The sequence below is a fragment of the Macrosteles quadrilineatus genome, unplaced genomic scaffold (assembly GCF_028750875.1).
Source record: "Macrosteles quadrilineatus isolate MER2022 unplaced genomic scaffold, UCM_ALF_1.0 Scaffold_5__1_contigs__length_97177068, whole genome shotgun sequence".
NCBI lineage: Eukaryota > Metazoa > Arthropoda > Insecta > Hemiptera > Cicadellidae > Macrosteles > Macrosteles quadrilineatus.
In genome coordinates this window covers 17,307,459-17,331,127 of record NW_026542598.1, presented here as the reverse complement: position 1 = coordinate 17,331,127, position 23,669 = coordinate 17,307,459, and the positions used below count along the sequence as shown (strand labels likewise).

Here is a 23,669-nt window from a genome sequence, read left to right as displayed (position 1 = left end):
TAACTAATACAATATTAAACTTAACATTCAGAGAAATTGCCAACTCTAAGATCAGATGTTCACTATTTTCAAATTCCCAAGCTAATGTGTAATCTCTGTGGCTTACATCTCCGGGTAATGGGACCAGAAGTATGACACCTCCGCTCCGGCGCTGAACGGTCTGAGCGGAGAGTCGCCTTCGCTGCGACCTCTGATGCGGATACCCATCGGACCGGAGCTGCGGAGCCTCATCCTGCGACTCAGCAGCGACGAGGTCATGCTGAGGAACACCGCTGAGGAAGGACTTAGAAGATGACAGGAGGTGTAGCCCGAGACACTTCCTAGGTGAACTCCGCGAACCAACACACGGTGTACAAAACTTCAATGTTTCCAAGTCTATATCTCTAACACCGGGGTTCAATCAACCTAAATTGTGTGTTAATTTGGGTTTTCAATATAAACATTTTAAATATTGACTTCACTTTAACCTTTAGCATAGAACTGTTTGCTGAACTCCACATTGCACACCTAAACTGTATACCACGAAGTTCAGACTGAAACAACAATGACTGATCATGTGACGTCACGGAGTTAATATTTTATGAGGTCACACATTGTTACGGCATGCACGGCAATGCTGTTAAAAATGTAGCTTCATTAATAGTGACAAATAATTAATCACACTAAATTATAATCTCACGAAACATATGGATATCATGACGTATGCCACACGATATTTAACAACGAAAAATCATTAATCGTCGATGATAATGATTTTAAAAGTTTCACTCGCACAAGATTTGATAAAACCTTGAAGACTATCTTTAGAGCTGCCAAAAATAGGATTACAATGTGGAGTGTGCAGTTGAGCTTTGGTACACGGATTTACATTGATAAAGCAGAGTGTGTCATTCATTGGACACAATGTGCAGACGTTGTGTTGTTATATGATAAATTCCTTATAATAGGGTGTGACACTGAAGTTCCGATTATTAGTAAAGGTTGAGATGGTTACGTTAGAATAACGATTTATATATATATAAGTATTAAAAACTATATGAGTTTTACTAGAATTTGTAAAAAAAAATATGGCAAATAGTTCGCATAAATATTAAGTATTGTTTGCAAACGTAAAACGTATTTGTTGTACTAGCAGTCTTGTTAAACATCAAAAGGGGTTGTGTGTCACAGTATGAACAAAATTGTATTATTATTTAGTACCTACTAAATTAAATTTAAAAATAAATGTAATTTTACTAGTTATAACTTGGTTAATGCAAAATGTTTGTTAATCTGACTAAATAAATGGCTTTTACTTTCTGCTTGATATGATTAAAACAGGTAGGTATAAAAACCAAACTACCTATAAAAATATTGAGAAACCCAGCTGAAAAAATCTCACAAAAAACAACCATAACTGTTTTAACCTAAAATATATTTTTGAGAAAGGTTATATGTTTAAACATGTTTTGAAACTAGTTAAACGTTAAGGGTATAAAATTAATATAAGTTTACTAATCAAGCTATTTTTTAAACGTAGCCAGACCTGATTCACTATTTACATTCCCGTCTTACTCATGTACATAACTGAAGAAATTTAAACAACAAAAACTAAATCACATTCTGAGACTTAAAATTGTTTACACCTTCTTGAAACACTAGGTCGAATTACACTTAACTCTACAAATCACAACACTCGCGTACGAAGAAGACAAATGTGGAAAGATAAGATATTTCCCGGAACACCTCACCGCGCAGCTACATGGTACAGAGGAAAGACCGCCAACTCGGTACACATGCACTACACACAACACATGCTAACAGCGAGCGTTGACTGGTACTTTGGCCTTGACGTTAGACAGACACCAGGCGCGCTGACTGACTTCTGCCACAAACGTCACCAATACGTCATAAGTTAACATTAGTCAGCTAAGTAGTAACTGAGTACAGCAGAATGGTCATTCTAAAAATATACTGTTAGTTTTTTTTTAATATCGGCCGAAACAGGCGGTTATCAATGTTAAAGGTCACAAGATAGTTATATTTTGGTATACGTATATTTAATTAGATTTGCTAATTCAAAACGTTCACATCAAACTTTTCTATCCATATTTCGGTTATAAATGTTTTTAGGCATAATTTTGTTACAGGTTTTTAGGCATGCTTTAACTTCAACTTGAATTTCTACACAGTAAAAAAATCAATACTGTACTGCTTCCTAACTTTAAATTTAATGGTTTGAAATCGGGTTTAATAGTTTAAGAGCAAGATAAACACTACATGATTATCATTATGATTTAAAAGAAAATATTGGTCAGGTACTGTGGAATACTTAAAAACGACCCATGAACTACATATGATAGTTGACATTTTACCACGTAACAACAATAAGATGTGACTCGGAATTTGCTCTCCTTTTGGGGATTGTTATTCGAAAAAAAAATTGAAGTGATAAAATAAAGATTGATAAGATAAAACTAATACACCTTGAATGCGAATGAAATAAAAGGCTGAAGTTTTACACAGCGTATGTATATCAATCTTAATCAGACAGTTAAAATTGATACTTAAAAAAGGGTGAATTTATGACAAGAAACTTTCTGAAATCTCAACGTAGGGAATACTAAACCCAAACAAAAGCTTGGTAGAGCAGATGGTCACAAACCGATTTCGTAACACCAGATGGGATTTCTCTTGGCATAGCCGCTGTGTAAAGTTGTAGTGTTGTGAGCGTCAACCTACAAGCAAGAAAACAATTCCAGCCCTTTAAATCGACTTTGCGAGCAATTCTAGACGCTCCAGAGCAATAAAACTTTGCCCAACAGCTTCTGTTTTGTTTAACACATGGCACAACAGTTTACAGCAACTTTCAGTCGTAAAATCCCCCACGAACTTCAGACGGTTTCATGGAAACGTTAATGGAGTAGTAAAAACAGCATAGTGAATTATTTACCTTGAATAATCTGTTTTTTTAGCAATACTCTTTAGTTTAACATAACAATCAATAGTTACTTGAGTTTTCTAATATTTCCAACAAATAAATACCACAAAGCAGTTCTACACGAATAGAAAATCCACTAATTTACTTTTATAATACACTTAAGATGTTTTAAAATTGATATGTTTACTGCAATGGTATACATTTAAAAAAGATTATGTTATAATATCTGCAAGTTTTTATATTGTAATGTTTCATATTACAAAGGTTTTATCCTGCTACGCCCAATAATGCAGTGCTCGTGTTACAAATGTGTCATTTTCTACAAATCTCGTGCAAAGCATGCTATGCAACGAAGTAACTGATAATCGATAAGATAAAAGTAATATTATTCTTTGAAAACACAACACACTATGCTGTGTCATACGTTTTAACAGGTAAAGTAATATAAAATACATACATTGTACTGTTACCAGATTAATTTCAGGAAAGATTTCAATTGAAAATTGTAATTTTTCCTAATAAACTTAACATTGGTTACAAGGTTAGTATGAAAAGACGTAGTTTTTCATCTTCACGACCGTATGACCCAGTTTTCAAGGTATTGAATAACGAATACTTGACACATGATGGTCGGTCTTTGCCAGGTACAGTCAGTCACCATTAGTCATTCTTTGTTAACAGTCAGTGACAAAACTTATAGAGTCTAACATCTGAGAAAAGCTTGGAAGCTCTTTTGAAATGTAAAGTGCTAAGAGCCTTTATTCTTTCTAATGAACATATGTTTTTATTTAAATGAATATAATGACGTCACCAAGTTTATCATAGCACAGTTCAACAACTGTTTGCTGTATAACAGCAATATAGCAGCTCATATTTGACCCACATTTTTCACACTTTTAATTGCCACACTCACGTAAGTTAAGACTGACTTAATTAATTTATAATGATAAGAAAATTGGCTACGTTATATTCCCAAACCAAGAAACTATACAGGGTGAGTTTCTACTAAGTGTGTTAATTTTTACCAGTTATTCTACTCACTAAAAGGAACAAAAAATTACAAACAAAAATTTTCCATCCCCACTCGTTATGCTGTAATGACCGATTATGTGAATTTTTTAAATTACCTGTAGTAGCTTCACTAAAACGAGCATAGAAATTAAGCCAATACACGTACAGCATAATAACTTATACCAATGAAAAGAGCGTTAAATTTCCTACAAAACCATTGCAACACCTTTAACATACAACCATACTTTCACCGTTGTATGTCTCACATAACATAAAAAAAGAAGTTTGAAAATTAATTCTTTACAACTTCAAAGTGGTTTTACAACTATACATACTAATGTGATGTTTTGTCAAATTACGTAAAAGACTTTCCCTTTCATGCCCTTTAAAATGATGTAACCCATAAGGTTATTACTGTATTAAAAGTTCGAAAAATTAGGTCAAAACCGCGTCAAGGTCAGAGTTTTCGGAATCAAAACATTGAACCAAATGTAATACAGTATCTGTTAATTTATTTGCTATCTTATAATCAGCTGACATCTGATCAGCTGGGTGTTAAACTTTGTTTACAAAACCAGCTGATTTCAATTGTTGGCTTGTAAACATTTAAATTATTAACTATTTCATTATTTTATAATTCTATGACAAATATTCAAAATAAATTTGATAAAAATCTAGGTTAATACATTTCTACAAATAAACCAAATGAATGCTGTAAAGTCTGGATTCTAGTTTTTTAATCAAAGTAAGTTTTCAAAATGTCCACCATTTTTGCTCTAATACGTGTGGTCATAAATATGGTCTTTTCCGAAAGTTTCTCACTGTTGCCTTTAATTTTAGCTCCTCTTGAAGAAGGTTGGAAGCTTAAGTCCGATTTCTTAGCTCATCCGCTGTTGGAACTAGTGTTCGGTAATTTTCCTGTTTGAGGTAACCTCAAGCGTAGTAGTCCATTGGAGTCTGGTGACTGTGGTGGCCAAGCAATTAATTGATCCGCCTCTTTCAATCCACATTGGGAAAGTATTTCCAATGTAAATTCGCACCCCTTTATTGAAGTAGGGAGGTGCACCATATGCTTGCTAAACTATTCGCTTACGTACATCCAACGGGACGTCTTCAATGAGCCTTGGTAGAGTATCAGTAAGGACGTTGAGATACTGACAGCAGTTTAATAAATATGGAAGACCAATGTAAGGGCCAACTAACTGGTTTTAGAGTAATCTATTCAACTTAAATCTTGTTTGGTTTCGACACTGGTGTATCACATGTGGGTTTTCTGTAGCATAGTGATGTCCATTATGGATGTTGTAAATACAATCCCGAGTAAACTTGGATTCGTCTGTCCACAAAATCGACTTGAGGAAGTCACGATGATCAAGTCAACTAACATAACTGAAGTCTCTGTAGACAATCTCTTGGTTCAATAATCTGTACTCGTGTTAAATTGTAGGGATGCAATTTTCCCTTTCTCAATAGCTGAGAAATTCCTAAGTCACGAAAAACTGTCGTTGTTCTTGTCCGTGGATCATCCTCAAACCACCCCAACACATCTGACACAGCTTCTTAAACACATACACAATACACATCACATCTTGTATCACGTTCCAAAAAGAATGATGTTTAGTGCCCATGGAAACTTGTATGGACACTGATGAATATTCGTTCATTTGAAAGACGCCTGTTAGGAAACTGACGACTGTATTCACGTCATATTACAAGTGCATTTGAGAACATATCCGGGTATAAAATCATATCAAGATACTTTGTTGGTGAACACCGACATAGCACTAAACAATTAAAATATTTTCCAAGTATGTTCATGAAATAGTTAATAATTTAAATGTTTACAAGCCAACAATTGAAATCAGCTGGTTTTGTAAATAAAGTTTAACACCCAGCTGATCAGATGTCAGCTGATTATAAGATAGCAAAGAAATTAACAGATACTGTATTACATTTGGTTCAATGTTTTGATTCCGAAAACTCTGACCTTGACGCGGTTTTGACCTAATTTTTCGAACTTTTAATACAGCAATAACCTTATGGGTTACATCATTTTAAAGGGCATGAAATGGGAAAGCTTTTTACGTAATTTGACAAAACATCACATTAGTATGTATAGTTGTAAAACCACTTTGAAGTTGTAAAGAATTAATTTTGAAACTTCTTTTTTTATGTTATGTGAGACATACAACGGTGAAAGTATGGTTGTATGTTAAAGGTGTTGCAATGGTTTTGTAGGAAATTTAACGCTCTTTTCATTGGTATAAGTTATTATGCTGTACGTGTATTGGCTTAATTTCTATGCTCGTTTTAGTGAAGCTACTACAGGTAATTTAAAAAATTCACATAATCGGTCATTACAGCATAACGAGTGGGGATGGAAAATTTTTGTTTGTCATTTTTTGTTCCTTTTAGTGAGTAGAATAACTGGTAAAAATTAACGCACTTAGTAGAAACTCACCCTGTATATGGGTACTTACTTTGCATAGCAACAATGCAATAGCTAATATTGTTATTTGCTTATTCAAGAGTTAAATGGTGTTGTTTGGGTTCTTGGGGTGATAATATACTAGACAAAATATACTTTGGAAATGAGTTAGTGGAATAATAAAAATACCATAGAAGCCGAAATAAACGGTTATAATTTACATACACTTTGAAAACTGCCTGTATCAGAAAAGTGTTGTTCAATGTTCTATGATAGATATTGTAATGTAATTAATTAAGGCGTAATTTTGAATTTTCGCTCCCATTATTAACCAAATTACGTTATCCAGGGAAACATATTTACCAAACTTACTGATTATGAATGCATTTTACTAGGTAGTTATATAGAGTATCAATTGTATCCTTTCCTATCCACAGATATACAGGAGAATCGGTAAACTATAAATGTTAACTAGAGGCATAATTTCCATGTAAATGTAATCACATGTCACACCTGGGATGAGAGCTGCAATGTGCATTGATTTGAATTACTCTGGCAATACTGTTTGGTTAATGTGTTTATACTGTTTATAGATTTGAGATCATGAGTGTAGCTTCAACAATTGCAGTTTACCTTCCAATTAATGGACATTGCACAGTAAGTTAAATTGGTTTATAGTTTTATTGGATTGGTCGTTAAAATGAGTAATAATGATTAATAATGAGTTTGTAATGAAGTAGTGAGAAAAGTTGAAAAATTAGTTTTAGAAAAAAAAAATTAGACATTTTAAGTTTGAGCAGATGTGTATTTATTCGTTGGTTAAGCACACGTTATGTCATTGTGATGTTTATCCAATTAGAGTAATTGATGGAAGAGTAGTGGAACTACTTCTTCAATGAATATACAAACAGCCTTATGAATAAGATTTTTCACATCGATACCATGATTCCTGAACTTTGAGGTAGAATTTTTGGATATCACTTTGGAATGCGATATAATATCAACAAACGCTTCCAAGCGCCATTTAATTGTTTTTAAACACCATGGAATGCGTAAAAAACAAACGTATGTGAACCAGATACTATAGGACATCGCCAGTAAAATAGTACTAAGAGCTTAAGTTTTGTAGGAAATTAAAACACAAATAATTTTCTTGAATTTAGTATGCATTAACAAACGAATTATTAATGTCCCTAAGCGTTAACATAAATATGGTGTTGAGAAATCAAATAACATGTTGTAGCCTTTGTCTACTTAGATATTTATGAACGTTCCTATTAAGTAAACATGGAATAGATGCAAATTAAGAGTAGATTATGAAGAATATGAAAGGAGGAGATTGCAGTAATTAAAATCTTGAAAACAACAGAATAAAATATTTCCTTGATTATTTGATGTCTACTTGAGTTACCATTTTAAAACCACTGCCATAAATTGTAATTTAAAAGCATAATCAACGAAACTAATTAATTGAGATTGCAATCTTTGGTTTATTCATGTAATAAACTGCCAAACATAATGAAATACAAGAAACCTCTTTTTTATTGTTTTAGAGTCGTACTGAAAACAAACTGTGATTTGGATATAATTGTATGACAGAACAGCATTATGAATGGAAAAGATGTTCTGAAAAATAACGAGTAATCGTCCAATGAATAACCTACAGATTTCGCTAAACATCTTAAAGTCTTTTGATGCACCAATTTAATAACTAATTAATTCCAATTTTAATTAATTATGAATACAAAATGTCTTAAAACTTACATACCATTTACATCTTAGTGTTGATGTAAACATGATGTTAAGATACTTTATTTAGACAGTTGAGTATATAAAATCAATACAGTCGAGTTCATAAAAATAAAGCTGTTTGACTGAAGTATATGAATAAGCGTTCCGGATATTAAATTTTCAAGGGAATAGAGAAGCATTTTGTCTGTGGAATGTTATAATAGAATTATGTGTTTAAATGCATACTTTGACGGGTGGAAATATATTCGTAATTAATTGAGATGTTGTATAAAATCTCAATTCCCTCTTTATTGATTACATCGATTTTATAAAAATCTGATTTATTACTAATGCACGTAGAACTATAGATTACAGGAGTAGAACTATCAATGGATTAATGAGGTTTTAAATAAACACTCTCAATGCGGAATTGTTACCTTTGAAGTCATTTCAATCATTTTTAACTCTCATTAAATAGAACTTTAAACATAATAAAAACATTCTAACAGTACACATTTTAAACTTTGGCTAATAAAATTTCTTTGGTGATGGCTCAAGAGTTAATGAGAAAGTAGTAAGATAGTGATTAATTGACAATAAACACTTAATTACTTGCATTTAAGTTATTATTTAGCAATGCTCTGATTATCAAACGTAAAATAAGTAATTCAGGTCTCACTTGAACTTTACATTTTGCCAACTTAAGCCCAAGTTAACGCACAGCTCGATGGAAGAAAATATTTAAATAGCTCAACCTGTCAAGAAAGGTTAATTGCAAAACACAGCTTAGCACTTTAAGCTAATTTTGTGTTTAACTTAAAGAAGTTTTTCTTTTCAGTAAAATATGTTTAACGCTTTGCTTAGAATTTTGTAAATGCTGTGTAGAGCAAACACAAATATCTGTGGAAAAATAAGTAATATAACAAAACATTTAATAATAAATCTTAAAACTTGTATGATATCAAGCAATCAAATGGGAAGTGAGCTGATCTAGTGGCTAGAGCGTGGAACTTCGTCCTCTGAGGTCGCGGGTTCAAATCCCACCAGATCACCAATTGGATTTTATCTAAGTGATAATGCCGCAGCCCATAGCTCTAGTCTGAAGTAATGTGGAAAAAAAATCCTGGCTCGTGCCTAGCGTCATAGAACAAAATATCAAGCAAGCTAAAACGTAATACAGGTTTTGAAAAAAATTGAAAGATATTTAATAGATACTCGTTACACAATTTTTTCAAATGATTGGTATGAAACAAATGTGTTTTATATTATTGTAAACAATCTTAAAGAGGTGTTTTTACTAGATTAATTGTTTTCACTAACTCCCTATTACTTCAATAAGTCAGAGAGAGCTATTTCAGTTTTGATTTTCAGGGATATTATTATTATATGGTTATATAATATGATTATGAAAAAATCATATTATGATTATTATTTTTACATAAGTTATAACTTTTACTGTAAATAAATAGGAATCAATGTAATAGTATTGGTAATAATAAAAAAAAACATACTGAAAAAAAATTAAATTAGACTCCTTGGTTCAATTCATTTGAAGGCAAAGAACTTAAGTACGTGAGTTACGCTTTCCAGAAATTCTACTACGTCAAATTTAATTCCTTGATATTTCATTTTGATCACCTGGCCGGGAAATGAAATATTTTCCAAACAATTTCTAAGTAAATAAACATTGGTTTCGTCCATTCCTCTATATTACAGCTTGGTGATCCTCTTTATGATCATAAATAAGTTTTAAATTGGTATGTCTTCAGATTCAATATAGGATAAAACACTATATTAAAAAGGATTTCTTTTGTAATTACTCTAATAGTCGGTTATAACATGATGTTTATTTGTAATATTTTTTTCTTAAAGTTGTGGTGAATTGTTTTTTTTTAAAAGCCCAGAAACTATTAATAACAACTTTACATGGCAATCAAGAAAGACCATTACATTTGTAAAAAAACATTTGTTCATGGGTAAGGCTGTAATATTCCTCGGTTAGGGAAAGTGAAACTTGCCTAATGGCTCAAATTATTTTGAAGGGAAGCAGTTTTTCATCAGCTCAAGGCTAACCTTCCGTCATTATTAACTGTTTCTGCACATATTTTGTCGGGAGGTTAAGGCAGAATACTATCAAATTGCTTTAAATTATTACTACCCTATGAATTAAGTATGATTTGTTGAGAAAATAGTCGTAATTTCCTAACGATAAGATCGCCGGTTCGCTCCTACGTAAATGTAACTTTTTTATTGTTCGGATAAGATCCAATCTGTGCCTGATCATTTTAGAATGTAGATTCTTCATGGATTAAAAAATCTAACTCCTTTTTACACTAGTCTTGCATTCATTTTTAGCTTAAACACGTAATGATGAGTAAACAAACTATATTCATTACAAAATAATTTATAAAAATATTAATTTATTCACAATATTGTTTTTAGAATATTTCTAATAGACTCTAATAATGAGCCTGATAGTGTACAGAACGCTACGTATCGGGTGGAAAAATGTCACAGTATATATTCGTCACGGTCTCTAAACTGACAATTATAAGTTCCATTATTGTTCAGAACAACGTCCGTAAACGTAGTGTGCTTGTATTTTACACATCGATATTTTACTCTGAAAAAGTTATTACTTTGGTGAAATACAACTGTAGTTGAAAACAAATGCACTTTATAATATCACTATATAATAACAAATTATTATGGTAACAAACTGTGTTGTAAAACTCTTGAACCATATACATCTCAGTTTAAATATAAACCTGAGGTTTATCTGACAATAAAATATTAAAAATCGTCATGACGGAATTCAGAAAAGGGAGCCATTAAATTGAAAAATGGATAAGCGTTTTAAAATGCAAGAGCGTTTGCAGAATATCGATAAGAATGTTGTCTGAGTTCAAATTTATTGCTCGTGATGTTACATTTGTTTAAATGGTGTTATTTCTTACGATTCACGACGATGATACAGGATGATTCTTATGATACAGGATTTGGATGAAACAGAATATGGTATGTTAAATTATACATATTTACCACTTGCACTTAACTTATGTAAACTGTAACAGTAAACTACAAGAGGTTCCCTCTTGAACAAACATCACAAATGAATAAACCAAAATCCAAACGAGCACGTTATATGTAGTTTACTTTTGTGTTTCTATCTTTATCCCAGAGACGATCGTGATTGGTCGTCGGGTAACTGATGGTGTTGGTAAAATTCTTAACAAATTGGAATTCCTTTAGTTTCTTTTGACATGGAGGATACATCGTGCTGTAAGAAAGCAATCTATTTACGGATTTCTGGACACTTATGGACACAATCTTAAAAAAATCACATTTAAAGTCGTAATTTACGATTGAAATTTAAAATATGTGCTTCTTGGTAATCAACTGAAGATTCATAAACAGAACAGAAATACAAAATAATGCACATATATTGACTTTTATAGACTAGTACCGACAAATTCTTTGGTTTTAGAATTATTTTATTAAGGGTGATTCCTGACTTCAATTTAATTGTTTAAAACGTTTGAAATTTATTTATTTATGTAAATAAAAATATAATAATTTTAATTGAATATCGTTTCATATGGCTTAAAATTAACGCTGATAGTACAACAACGACACAAGGTTAGAAACGTTAGCCATCGAATACAAAATTAATATTAACTTAACAATTACTAAAACTAAACAACTGTTTTCCTTTTTCAAATGTTATAAAACTACACAGTTTCTAATAATTTATTATTTTGAATAACATCATTTAAGTCTATAGAACAGATAATAAGATATGAATGTTCCGCAGAATGACTCCTAGAAAAGGGGTTAGTTTTTATATAACACAAAAACTAAAGAAAAGTTCCTAATATTTTATCAAACTAAAATTAAAATGTCACCTATCACAACAATAAGACAGCAACAATCTTTGAGTTCGTATATTAAACTGATGATGAATGATGAATGTAGTATGAATTGGAGGACAATTTTGCCACTGACAAGGATCTGCTGTTTCCTTAGAAGGACTATTAAATGCTCTAAGATAGAAAGGATCAAGTGTAATTGAGTCCCGTAACAGTAATATCTTAAAATCTGTTTAATATTCCTTTAACCGTTGGTTTGATTATAAGTCAAATTGATATGACCTTTAAAACTCAAGAACAAAATTGTGGATGTTAGCCTCCGGATTGCCAAATAATATTAAGAAAAGGTTTAAATACATGCTATACAGCAATCCATCAAGCATTTAAGAACAAACATTTGTAGATTCTTGGTACTAATGTTGGAACAAAGTTAAAACGACATATGACTGTGAATAGTCTGACTCCAGATATTTGCTAGAAAAGAAATACGAAACTTAATTTAAAATAAAATAATTTATTGATTCCATTATTTCTTTAAAGCTTGCCAATTTAATATAAATTATTTGCTTGTAGATTGATTGTAGTAGCTTTAGTGTCAGGTTCTCCTTCAACTCAACACAACAGGATTACGCATACTCAATTTGATTTAGATCGATTTGCCGTGTAGAATTTGCATGAGAAGTCAATTACCATAGTCAGCTGGGAGCGTAGGTACAACTCACTGAATACTGTTTTGTCACTAGGTGAGAATTTGAACCCTCTAAAGCTGTGGCGCATTTGTACTTATTTGGCATTTTTTTGTTCGGTTACCCCACAAACTATGGTCCGTGAATAATCGTTTCTGTTTAGCATTTTGAATTTTAGAGCAATGCCAACTTTATAAACATTTCAACAATTTAGATAGGTTTTTCTTGATGACTACGCTAGCGACATATTTACTCGAAAAGTTACAGGAGAAAGTATTGGAACGCATTTAAAGAAAGCGGTCTGAACTTATGTGTGATATAGATTTATAGGGAATTGAACCCGTTCCTTTAGCAGACGCTCCCAGACGCTAACTACTAGGCTAGCATCACACCCGTAATAAGTTACAATAACAACGATTTTGTAAAGTGAGTTTTCGAAGAATAGAAAGGCCCAAAGATTCCTAGGAAACAGTTAATAATAATCTTTGAAATTAGTCACAACAGTTTGAAATTCCTAATTTTTGCCAATTTTCAACAAAGTATGTATATTGGTAACAATGTAGTAAAATACATACAAAAACCAATACACAATATTTTTTTAATTAAATGTAACTAAATAACGTAAATGAAATGTATGAAAAAAAAGGTCCACTAGCTTCACGAAGCGAAAAAAGTTACCTTACGTAGGCTTAGTATTTGAATCAAAATGAAATTCGTTAACCATGCATTGCAAACCTTGTTTCGGTATTGTTTAGTGCGTCAATATGGGAAGGAAACTGGGGAACACCGCAGAAGCGTACAATAAAGAAAATCCAGCCCAATTTCCGTTCCGTTCCACCATTAGGAACCACATTATGATGTTTGTTGATACTTTAGTTTATCGTCTGTTTTCAGTAAGACACCATTATAAGAAGTATATGGATAAATATAGAATTTTAATCCATATCTTCAAGACAGTCGAAAAACATTTTTAAGAGTAACATTTATATCTTGGTCTAAAAGTTGAAATAATATAAAAATCATAATATGGTAAGTTAAATCACGTAAAAATAATACCACGATTAAACATGTAATTCGCTATTTGTTTTTTTAATTATTATTTGAATAAAATAAATGCCATCAACACGTCTTTTTATAATAGTTATAAGTTTGAAGTTTGCATGATAAACCATACATTCTTTCCCCAAAGAAAAACTACCTTCTTCCTACCTTACCTACCTTACATAGACATATGCAGACTCGAGTTAAAGAGGGTAAGGTTCAAAATAAATGCAAAGTAACCATATTACTAGCAAACAATCCTCGAACAATGAAAACGTATATTTTGTTACATAAAACCATATTTTAGTTTGATATTTTGAGGTTGGCCATTATTTTAGTTAATGAAAACTGTAAATCATAAATGTATCGATTTAATGATTATTTAAAATTATACCGAGTTCTCTTGAGGCTTTCGTGAATCCCTTTATATTGTAATGAAACGAGCTGTTTGCTAAGAAATGCGAGATAATTTCAGATGAAAAAATACTGATGTTTAAGAATTTGCAAGGATTATTCTGGAAATTGTGGTGAGAGACAAACAAGTGTAAGCTCATCACATTGAGAACATTACTTCTCTTCTTGTTTCGCTTTCAACGAAAAAACAAAATAAGCAAAATAGTTTAGTCGGAATGATGAGAATTCGGACTGAATTCCGAGTACAATTATTATTGTAAATATTTAAAAAAAAACTTTGTTACAGTAACCAGGTCCAATTCAACATTTCAAAACGTTCAAACGTAAATTGAATTGCCTATTTTAATTTGTACATATATGTTTTGAGGAACATAAAAGCTGCCGTACAGACATTGACTAAAATTGGGTTTCGATTAATTATTTTACTAAATAATTAACTTTCAATATCTACATTTCAAAGTATTGTCATAATGTGGGATATTTTCAAAATTAAAATAACTCTAAAACACAGTGTATTACATGACAAAATGGATATTTACACACATATACACACAAATTGATCTTCGAACAAAAATAATTATAAAATGAACAAGGCAATAAATTTTTAGCTATGGTTGGAATTAAGTCCCTAAAACCGTAAATACATTATACAATTTAGGAAAATGAATTTAACTCCTGGCAGATTATAGCCGTAGGAGGACAAAAGATCAAGATTGGCATCTCGAGAATAATTGATAAATCCTCGTAAATCTTCCAGCTGACGTGACATTGAATAACAACCTATCCAAGGTAATCTTTTAAGATAAGTTGGATGAATTAAAGAACTTAAAACTTGCACTTAGAATAGATATTGACAAAAAAAAATACATTTTCCATTTCGGATTTCGTAAACAAGCTCAACGTCAGCCAGATCTGACAATAGGTACCTACAGTTCTAAGAATTAGTAATTTTAAACCAATTTAATCCACAGATTAAGGTGGAATAATTTAGATGCTACCATATATTCCATAATAGAGACTGTAGTTAAGATAAGACGATGAAAATAGCTTATTTAGTTAGAGAGAAGTTTCGCTTTAAATTCAATATCAATATCAACTTATTCATACACATGAGAGCTTTTACATCTTAATAAGCATTCTACAAAGTTCAAAATCCACCCATCGAAATGCATATATTCCCTCTTACTTTTATGTGAAGAGGATTTCTCCATCTAATCACAATTTACCACAACTGGTCTATTAAATACTTGAACAAAATGTAAGCTGTGTGTTTCCGGTCATAAATCATGTAGGAATACTAGCGTAGCAAATACTCACTGAATCGAAGCCCATACTAGAGGGTAAACTCACCTGAAAAAACGGAAATAGGTTAGATAAATATTTAGTTAGACATATAAACAGTTTTTTCTTCAAGCATACATACTACTTTGAGTGGATGGGGGTGGAGGGCCATCATAATCCAACGATAAACTAAAAAATTATTTACCATGTTTCCTTACGTTTACTTAGTACAGTTTTCATACGTTTACATGATACCCTAACATCTCACTCCAAGAAAATAAACCACAACCGGCTTGTTTAAGTGACTACGCAGTATTCAGTGCTGGTGCGTTGCTGAGGTAGGTGAGTTTGACAGCCTATTTCGGCCCCTGTCACAAGTTGAGGTTATATATCAAGCAAGTGTCAATATCGACTCTATCAAAGACAAGGCTGATCAAGCGTCTTGAGATTTTCATCACCTCCAACACAATACTCACTGACAATAGATTCAATATAGTGCGTAATAATGTTCTGAGTTGTACGTGTTGTTGTAAGGGTTTAAAAGTACATTTCCACAGATAAATTAATGTCTTCCTATGTTTTGAGTATGTTGAAACCGGCATAATATTGAATGGCTAGAAACAACTATTAAATTTCTCAAACAACATTTTCATCTAGAGTAGAACAAGACTCTCTTGGGAATTATTAAAAGACAAGGTCGATCATCAAGGTTGATTTCTTATTGAGGTTTGCAATAATATGTGATTAGAGGTAAACTAAATTGTAGGGGATTTTAAAATAACATTTGTTAACAAGAGAGACTTGTTATCTAGGTTCCACTGTATTTTATCTTCAATTAATATAAAGCACGTAAGATCTAAAATGATAATATGTAACACTTTTACCATACCCTCCCACTGAAAACTTTACCACTGAATTTTCCGTGTTGTAGTAAAAAAATGTAAAACATTTAATTCCTTCAGATTACTTATAACAATTAGTTATTAGCTTTAGTTCAGAATCCGTTTTTATATGTTTCTATTATTTAATACAAAATCATTGCCGATCAAGATTTTTTGAAGTGAACTAAATCAGCGTAATTAGGAAAAAGATTACTTATTATATAAAAGAATACTACGGCATTTTTTGAAAACATATTCACGGTTAATTTTTCGTTAAATGATTCAACGAAAATCTTTACATCCGAATTTTATGTGACAAATGGAAAACAACTAATACAGATGTGGTAAAGGCCTTCAAAGAGTTTTAAGACGTCAGCAGCAGACGTTCGTTCTCTGATATTTAATAAGTTTGCCTGTCATCCTAATACTGTATCAAACTTTAATTTCCCACCATAAGTAACCTGCACGTGTATAAGTTATGCATACTAGTTAATTGCCAACCCAACGATGGTGGAGAACATTATTCAAGTTTCCTATTTCCCAGGTCTTTTTATGACTAAAAACACTACTGTAAACAGGTAAGTATACTCTTGGTGTAGTGTAGGCCTATTACTATTATGTCGCAGAATCAGTAACTATAATTAATTCATAGATATAAAGTATCAAATGTTAACATTGGTCTATTTACGTTATTGCAAATCTTTTTAAATGTCTGTGCAAAGTCGCCGTCCGAACCCTACTGAAATATCAGCAAGCTTAAAATGCACGTAACATAACAGGAACTGTATTATAGTTTGTACTATGTTTAGTTATCATGGTAATACACATGAAAATAATAACGTACGATGTTCCACCAATGTAAGTGGAACAACAGTTGCATTTTACGTTACGTTATGTTATGCATAGTGCACGTGGAAATATACACGTCAAAAACATTTTCACCGTGTTATATGGACAGCGTCCAAACATTGTTCTCTATGCTATCCTACGTCAATTTTGTTTAAAGCTCAGTTATGCCAAATTATAAATTATTAGGCTGGACAATTTACTCTTCCCATAAAGAAACCTGCAACCTTCATTCTTGAAGTCAAGCTTTCTAAAAATTGGCTTCCTCAGGTAGTAAGTAAATCTTCTTTTCTAACTAGTAATTGGTAAATTCAAAATACTGTATAACACCTGTTATGTTATGTTAAAATGTTAATAATATAAACAAATTTAAAAGGCTGAACTGTATTATAGTTTGTTATGTTTAGTTATTATGGTAACACATATGACAATAATAGCGTACAATGTTCCACCAATATAAGTGAAGCAACAGTCGCATTTTACGTATACACCTGGGATTGGCAATGAAATGGGGTTAAAGGATTACACGCCGTAGTATTAATGGTTCGCGAGTGGTTTTGAGCGTTATATCTGTCAAAATGGAAGCGTGGTGCATTAGTTACAAGGTCACATAGATTTGTACCTCGAATGGAACATTTCTAATTGCGTGATAGAACATTATAATATTGAAATATAATATTGCTAAATGGTTATAAAAAAATGTCACTTGGAAATCAGTAAGGTCGTTGGTTTTTTATCCTAAAACAAAATCAAGTTTGCTTTTAGATGGAATTTAGTTGCATTCTCAATTGTTATGTTTTTCACATCAAATAAGCTAGGGATATAACGCAAGAAAAATAAAAGTAATGGAATAATTTATAATTTGTATAGTACTGATGCAAGGTTATAATAAACAGTTCAATACTTGACATTATGCTACACGACGTTTGAACTTTTAAGTGATTCTGGTCACACTAGTCAATCGAGTAGAACGTTTGTGCAAAAGACGTGTCGAATGATACATTGGACTTGGCAACTGTTCAAATAGAAATGCTGCCACGGTCAATGTTAGAGATAAATCTTATTACATTTTATCTTACTGGAAAATATATTACAATTAATCGAGTCTTTTCTATGCCAACAAACCGATAATAGTGTTTTTTTTTCGAATATTTGTTTCAGATATTATTGCGCAAAATATTGCTAAAACTTAAGTTAATAGCTAAAACAGGGAACCCTGATTTATTTGATAAACATTTTAATGAAGACCCTAAATTACCTTTATTTAGATTATTAGTAGTGCAGTTACAATCTATCGTGACGAATAAATTTAAATAAATAACTACTTTTCCTTCAGTGGAAAAAAACATAATTTCTGTTTAGAGTTTGCGTACGTATAAGTTAGCCATGAAGTCTGTATTATTTCGAAATATTTCCACTAAAAGCGTTGATATACGTATAAATGTGTTTATTATACCAAATAATTTCGTGGCTTTACTTAAGTAAGCAAATTTTACAATACGTAGCACCAATTATAGAATGTGAAACCTTTATTGAATAGGCTGCTTTTATTAATTGAAGGCTGAAAAATAGTTTAATTCCTTAGTATTTTAAACCCGAGTTATTTAAAATGAATTACAAACAATATACCACATGTTCTGTTGGAATTAAATATAAACAAAATGTTAGCTTTAAATTTGAATTGAGGAAATAATACTACTTTTGCATCAGTTTATAAAAGTACGAGTAATACAAAAAGTGATAATACAATATTAAAACAGTCTTCAAATGATAGCTTATTCCTTGAGTTTGTGAAATCTGAATTAATTTTATCATCTTAATTAGTAATTATTTCTTTAGAGATTCACTAACTTGAAGTTGAAATATACAACCTTTTAATGATAAAGACCGTTAGCTGCTCTGACGATGTTAAACCGTGGTATTGTTTGAATAATTCGCAAGATCTTGAAATATACCAGTCTTCTCCACCGGCAATTGTTCCCCAAAGGGAAGACTTAATGTGTTCTCCAGACTGAAATAATTCGGAAATATCTTCGGTTTGAATTTATGGAACACCATTCTGGTAAATGTTCCGTTGCTAACGGGGAAAAGGAACAGGGTTGTGATTTCACAGACTGTGGTTTTGACCTTATTTATGTTATTTGTAATGTAATTATGATTTCTTAAAAATGTTGTTATATTTTTAGTTTGATAATACTTTCATTACATTTCTCTATCCTTGCTTTCAAGACATAGCGTAATTAATTTACCATCAAGGATTTTTAATACATAGGCCTACATATTTTATGGTGATTTTTTTGTCCGCCTTTTTCTAGATTTGGATCATATCTAATCGATAAACCATCTAGAATGAGGTAATTATAAGTTCATCCGGATTGCTTTGGAAATACTTATGCGATATGAAATGCATATATTTTGCACCAATCCGTATTAGTGTAATTAATTTTCTGAAAAAATCTAACTAATATGGTTGGATCTGAAACATTAAGTGATGGTGTCATTAATGGTGATTGGACCCTTTTATCTTATTTTAATGTAGTCTAATGTTTACTTATACTCTTTAGCTATACGTAATACCAGAATAAAAAAAATATAGTATGCTAATAGATTTGGTTACTTGGTTAAAATAGTCTGTGGACGAGGTTTAAATTATAAACCATTCTACAAATACCGTACAATAATAACCCCCAAAAATTACTCTGAAAACAAAAAATCCAATAAAATTCTATGAACTTTACCTTACTAATAAAATGTTAGTTTGCAATTTGGGAAATTTATTGTCCGTGTAGAAAAATAAATCAGTTGCACTGTAAAGTATATTTTTGTATTTTTAACAACACATTCATTCGTACAAATATACTTTATCTAACCGAAAAGTCTTTACCATTAACATAAAAGAGACACGATAATGATGAAAATAGACCTTAAGTAAATGAAAAGAAAAAAAACAGAAACAGTCATCCAATTTCGTTAAAAGGTATTAAGAACCTAACCGCTGTGCCCGCACTGCAGTACATACTATCAAAGCGATCAACACAAGGGCTCTTTAGTGACCTCAGTGACCTCTCTTACTGTCAGTGGTCAAGTTTGTGATTGATCTACTCCCGTAAAAACTATATACACTGCTTTGTCTTAAAAAATGTTTATTTAGAAGGTATCACTAATAATTTTGTTACTCTATGAGCGGATAACTATAACCATATTTAATTGTATTGGTATTCACATTCCTTTCTTAGTTTGCTATTTAATATTCATACCACCATAGAATACTTTCATAGACTCTAGAAGTCAGATAAAAATTGTTTACATGCATGAAAATTTATTGTTTAGTGAGTTATCTTCCATTCATATTTAGGATACAGTATAGAAAAAATTTTAAAAAGGTTGACGAATGTATCCATTGCGGTTACATCTGTTTGTAGCGAATTTCTAAAATTTCTTGAGTTATGTCTCAAAAAGGTCACATCCATAATGAAATGTCAACCCAACAGACCTTCAGTGGCTAACGCATCGTTACACTAAGGGCTGCAATTGATGGCTTCTTTAAATCATTTTCAAAAGGTCCATTTACCATATATCAATGAAGTACACTAAACTCATGTACAGTGAAAAATATCACCAATCAATATCACACAGCAACCACACAATCTTTATATTGCTTAGTTCCAACCCAGACTATGGCTAGGGTTAGAAATTGCATTCTGTTGTTGATGATTTCGTCAGTTTTAGAATAAAAATTAAGGGTTTTTTTAAGCCACCGACAAGAATGCAAAGTGAATTGTTCATTTATGTCAAATACGTTATATTTTAATGGCTTAGTAGGCAATATGTAAGGAAAACATATTGTAAGTTATATTATCCTTTATGTCACAGGAACAAAACTAAGCGAGAAAAAAATAATTGCAGCCAGTAATTGCACTCACTAAGTAACTCAATAAACAATGCCCATAAAGAATAAAAAATAGCTACAGATCTTTTACAGATCTACCAAGATCTTTTAAAATCTAAGTTACGAACTATTTTCTATTCAACACTATGATTCATTATAATTTATTAACCATTTTTTGCTAACAGTTCTAGCATTGCAATAGTAAATTGTAAAGTACTTTATGTAAGGTAAAGTATAAAGAACCGAAGCAGCTAGAACCTAGCAGGGAACTCTTGATTACCAAAGTTATAAAACGTAAACGGCTCTTCGAACACTATTTGCATGCAGGACATTAGTGTCTGGAGCGGTTAAACCACGGCATTTGTGGCGGCCATTGGGTAGAGTGAGGTAGCGGAATACAGTATGTTTACGATATAAATCCTTCGACTCACAACTCTTTAAGTCTACTATTCCAATATATTTTCACTTGGTTCGAAACATATTGTCGAGCTATAACTGAGATACCCCATACACTTTTGGTTTCATCTGAAATAAAAACTCATGTTTGCCTTACTGTATTTGTAAGATACTTTTACTAAATCTAAAATAATGAAAGTGGATAAAAAGCATTTAGCTTGTCAAATACTATTGCATATTACGGATTATAGTGTTGGATTTGGAACAGACGTGTAATGCATTACGCTAAAACCATAACACTCTAATGTACCCCTAAATTAAACATTTGCAGGTTTACCAATTATCGTATCCAATTCTTAATTTAAAACTGTTGTATGCTAATAAATTGATAGCATTTTGCATATGTTCGACGTTAAATATATGAAGTAACCTAGATAATTATGATACAACTATTTGAAGTTATTTAAGCTTTTATGTAGCTATTAAATAGATAATTGTAATATACATAACAATTTATAAATAAACCTTTTAAAATAATCTAAAATTTCAAACATAATATTTTAAAACTTAATTTGTTAAAGTAACAAATATGCAAAATGTGTAGACTGTATAGGCCTACTGGTATTGGAATTCGACAGCAAAGATGGGGTCTTCTTGATTTTATTTAAAGCCATAATTCAATTACTTTTAGTACGATATTAGTTTTGCCATTGTCACTGGAATGACAATTCTCGTTGAGCTGTTGAATGAAATGCCTCTCACCTCAATCCTACAACTTCAGCTTTTCATATCCTGCTTCATTTCCGGAACCCCCTCAGGATATTTCTATTACTGAAATATTTTCGGTATGTATTCTATGCACATATACCTTTTTAAGAAACTATACCTAATTAATCTCTTTTCATGTTTATACAAGATATGTTAAAATTATTAACCTAAATTAAAGACAAATAGTATGTTAACCCATTTTGAAAGTTTAATGAAAAGTTTGTTTTTCTAAAGGTTGTATGATAAAAAACCAAATTTATTTATTTTGAATACATTTACGCAGCTTGAGCAAAGCAACAATCAAAGGGTTTGGGAAAATACAAAATATTTTATTACGTTATTCTTGAATACCGAAAAGGGACAACACATTAATATGATGTTTTGATTTGAACCCTAACGGATATTCGAAAGGCCTTACTTTTAACTGGTCCGGTATCGTGTATGTGTGAATTGAATGTAACCAATATGTTAAGAGTAAATATTGCACATTTTATGTATTATTCGTTTGTGTATCCTTAAGGATTCAACTAACGTTGAACAATATAATAATTTAAAATATACCGTTGCTAAAAATAACCCTTGTTATTTTTGAGGGCTGAAAAATTTCCAATAACAAACAATAAGGCTTTACTCAAAAGTAGATAGCATTTACTGATTGAAAAATAATGATATCATTCAGTATGGCAAATCAGCAATATGGTGTACAATGTTGTATCTGCATTTTGCACGTAGGAGGCAAGACGTGGGAGCAGAAGAGTTTTACTTTGGGAGCCTACCAGTAGACCGACAAGATACTTGGTCGTCTGGCCACTAGACCGTCTTTTTTAATTAAATAGATAAATACTGAAAACCAGTACGTCGACAAGTTATTTCATCGTCATTCCAGTTGACCGGCCTGTAAAACTAAATTATTACATACGAGAAACCAACTTGTCGTCAATTGACCCGACCGACTTACCACTTGCTCGTCTTTTAGGTGGGGATAGGGGGCAGAGTGGGAGGAGCTAACCGGGGATTACCCAGGAGTTTGAGGCGCTTCTCGTGGTTGAACCACGTCGCTCGAGGCTAGAAGCCAGTCTTGCCAACTGAAAGTAGCCTAGCTCCGTCGAATACTACACACTCGGCGTGTTTATATAGTCTGGCGTTTAGTTTAAGTTGGCGCGCAATTGTCGTTGCGTCGTTTCTATAGCAACCGTGCCGTGGCATTGTCCTTGGTCTCGCGCATTCCTCTGCCTTTGTATTATTTAATCTGCATCGAAAGATAAGACTCGCTTATATGCATTGACTATTGAGTCAATTAAAAATTTCATTCGGGGTTTTTGATCGTTTGTTTGGATAAAACTACGTACCGTATATTGTAGAATTAAATTTGTAGTGTGGTTATATGGTATTATGGTATATATATATCCTACTAATATTATAAATGAGAAAGTTTGGATGTATGAATGTATGTTTGTGACAAGTAAACGCAGAAAATACTGGCCGGATTGGGCTGAAATTTGGTGTGA

General features: G+C 31.8%; 1 protein-coding gene across 10 annotated transcripts in view; it reads right to left on the bottom strand.

The window, feature by feature from the left end:
- LOC128994290 (cAMP-specific 3',5'-cyclic phosphodiesterase) overlaps positions 1 to 23,669 on the bottom strand; it is a 721,667-nt gene that overhangs the window by 153,238 nt on the left and 544,760 nt on the right. Inside the window, exon 1 of one of the 10 annotated variants that reach the window (XM_054418715.1) lies at positions 107 to 275. The exons of the other annotated variants lie outside the window; for them this stretch is intronic. Within the exon in view, the coding sequence (XP_054274690.1) occupies positions 107 to 258 (152 nt within the window). The 5' untranslated portion in view covers positions 259 to 275. Of the gene's footprint in view, positions 1 to 106; positions 276 to 23,669 lie in introns of those variants that run through there. 10 annotated transcript variants of the gene reach the window in all.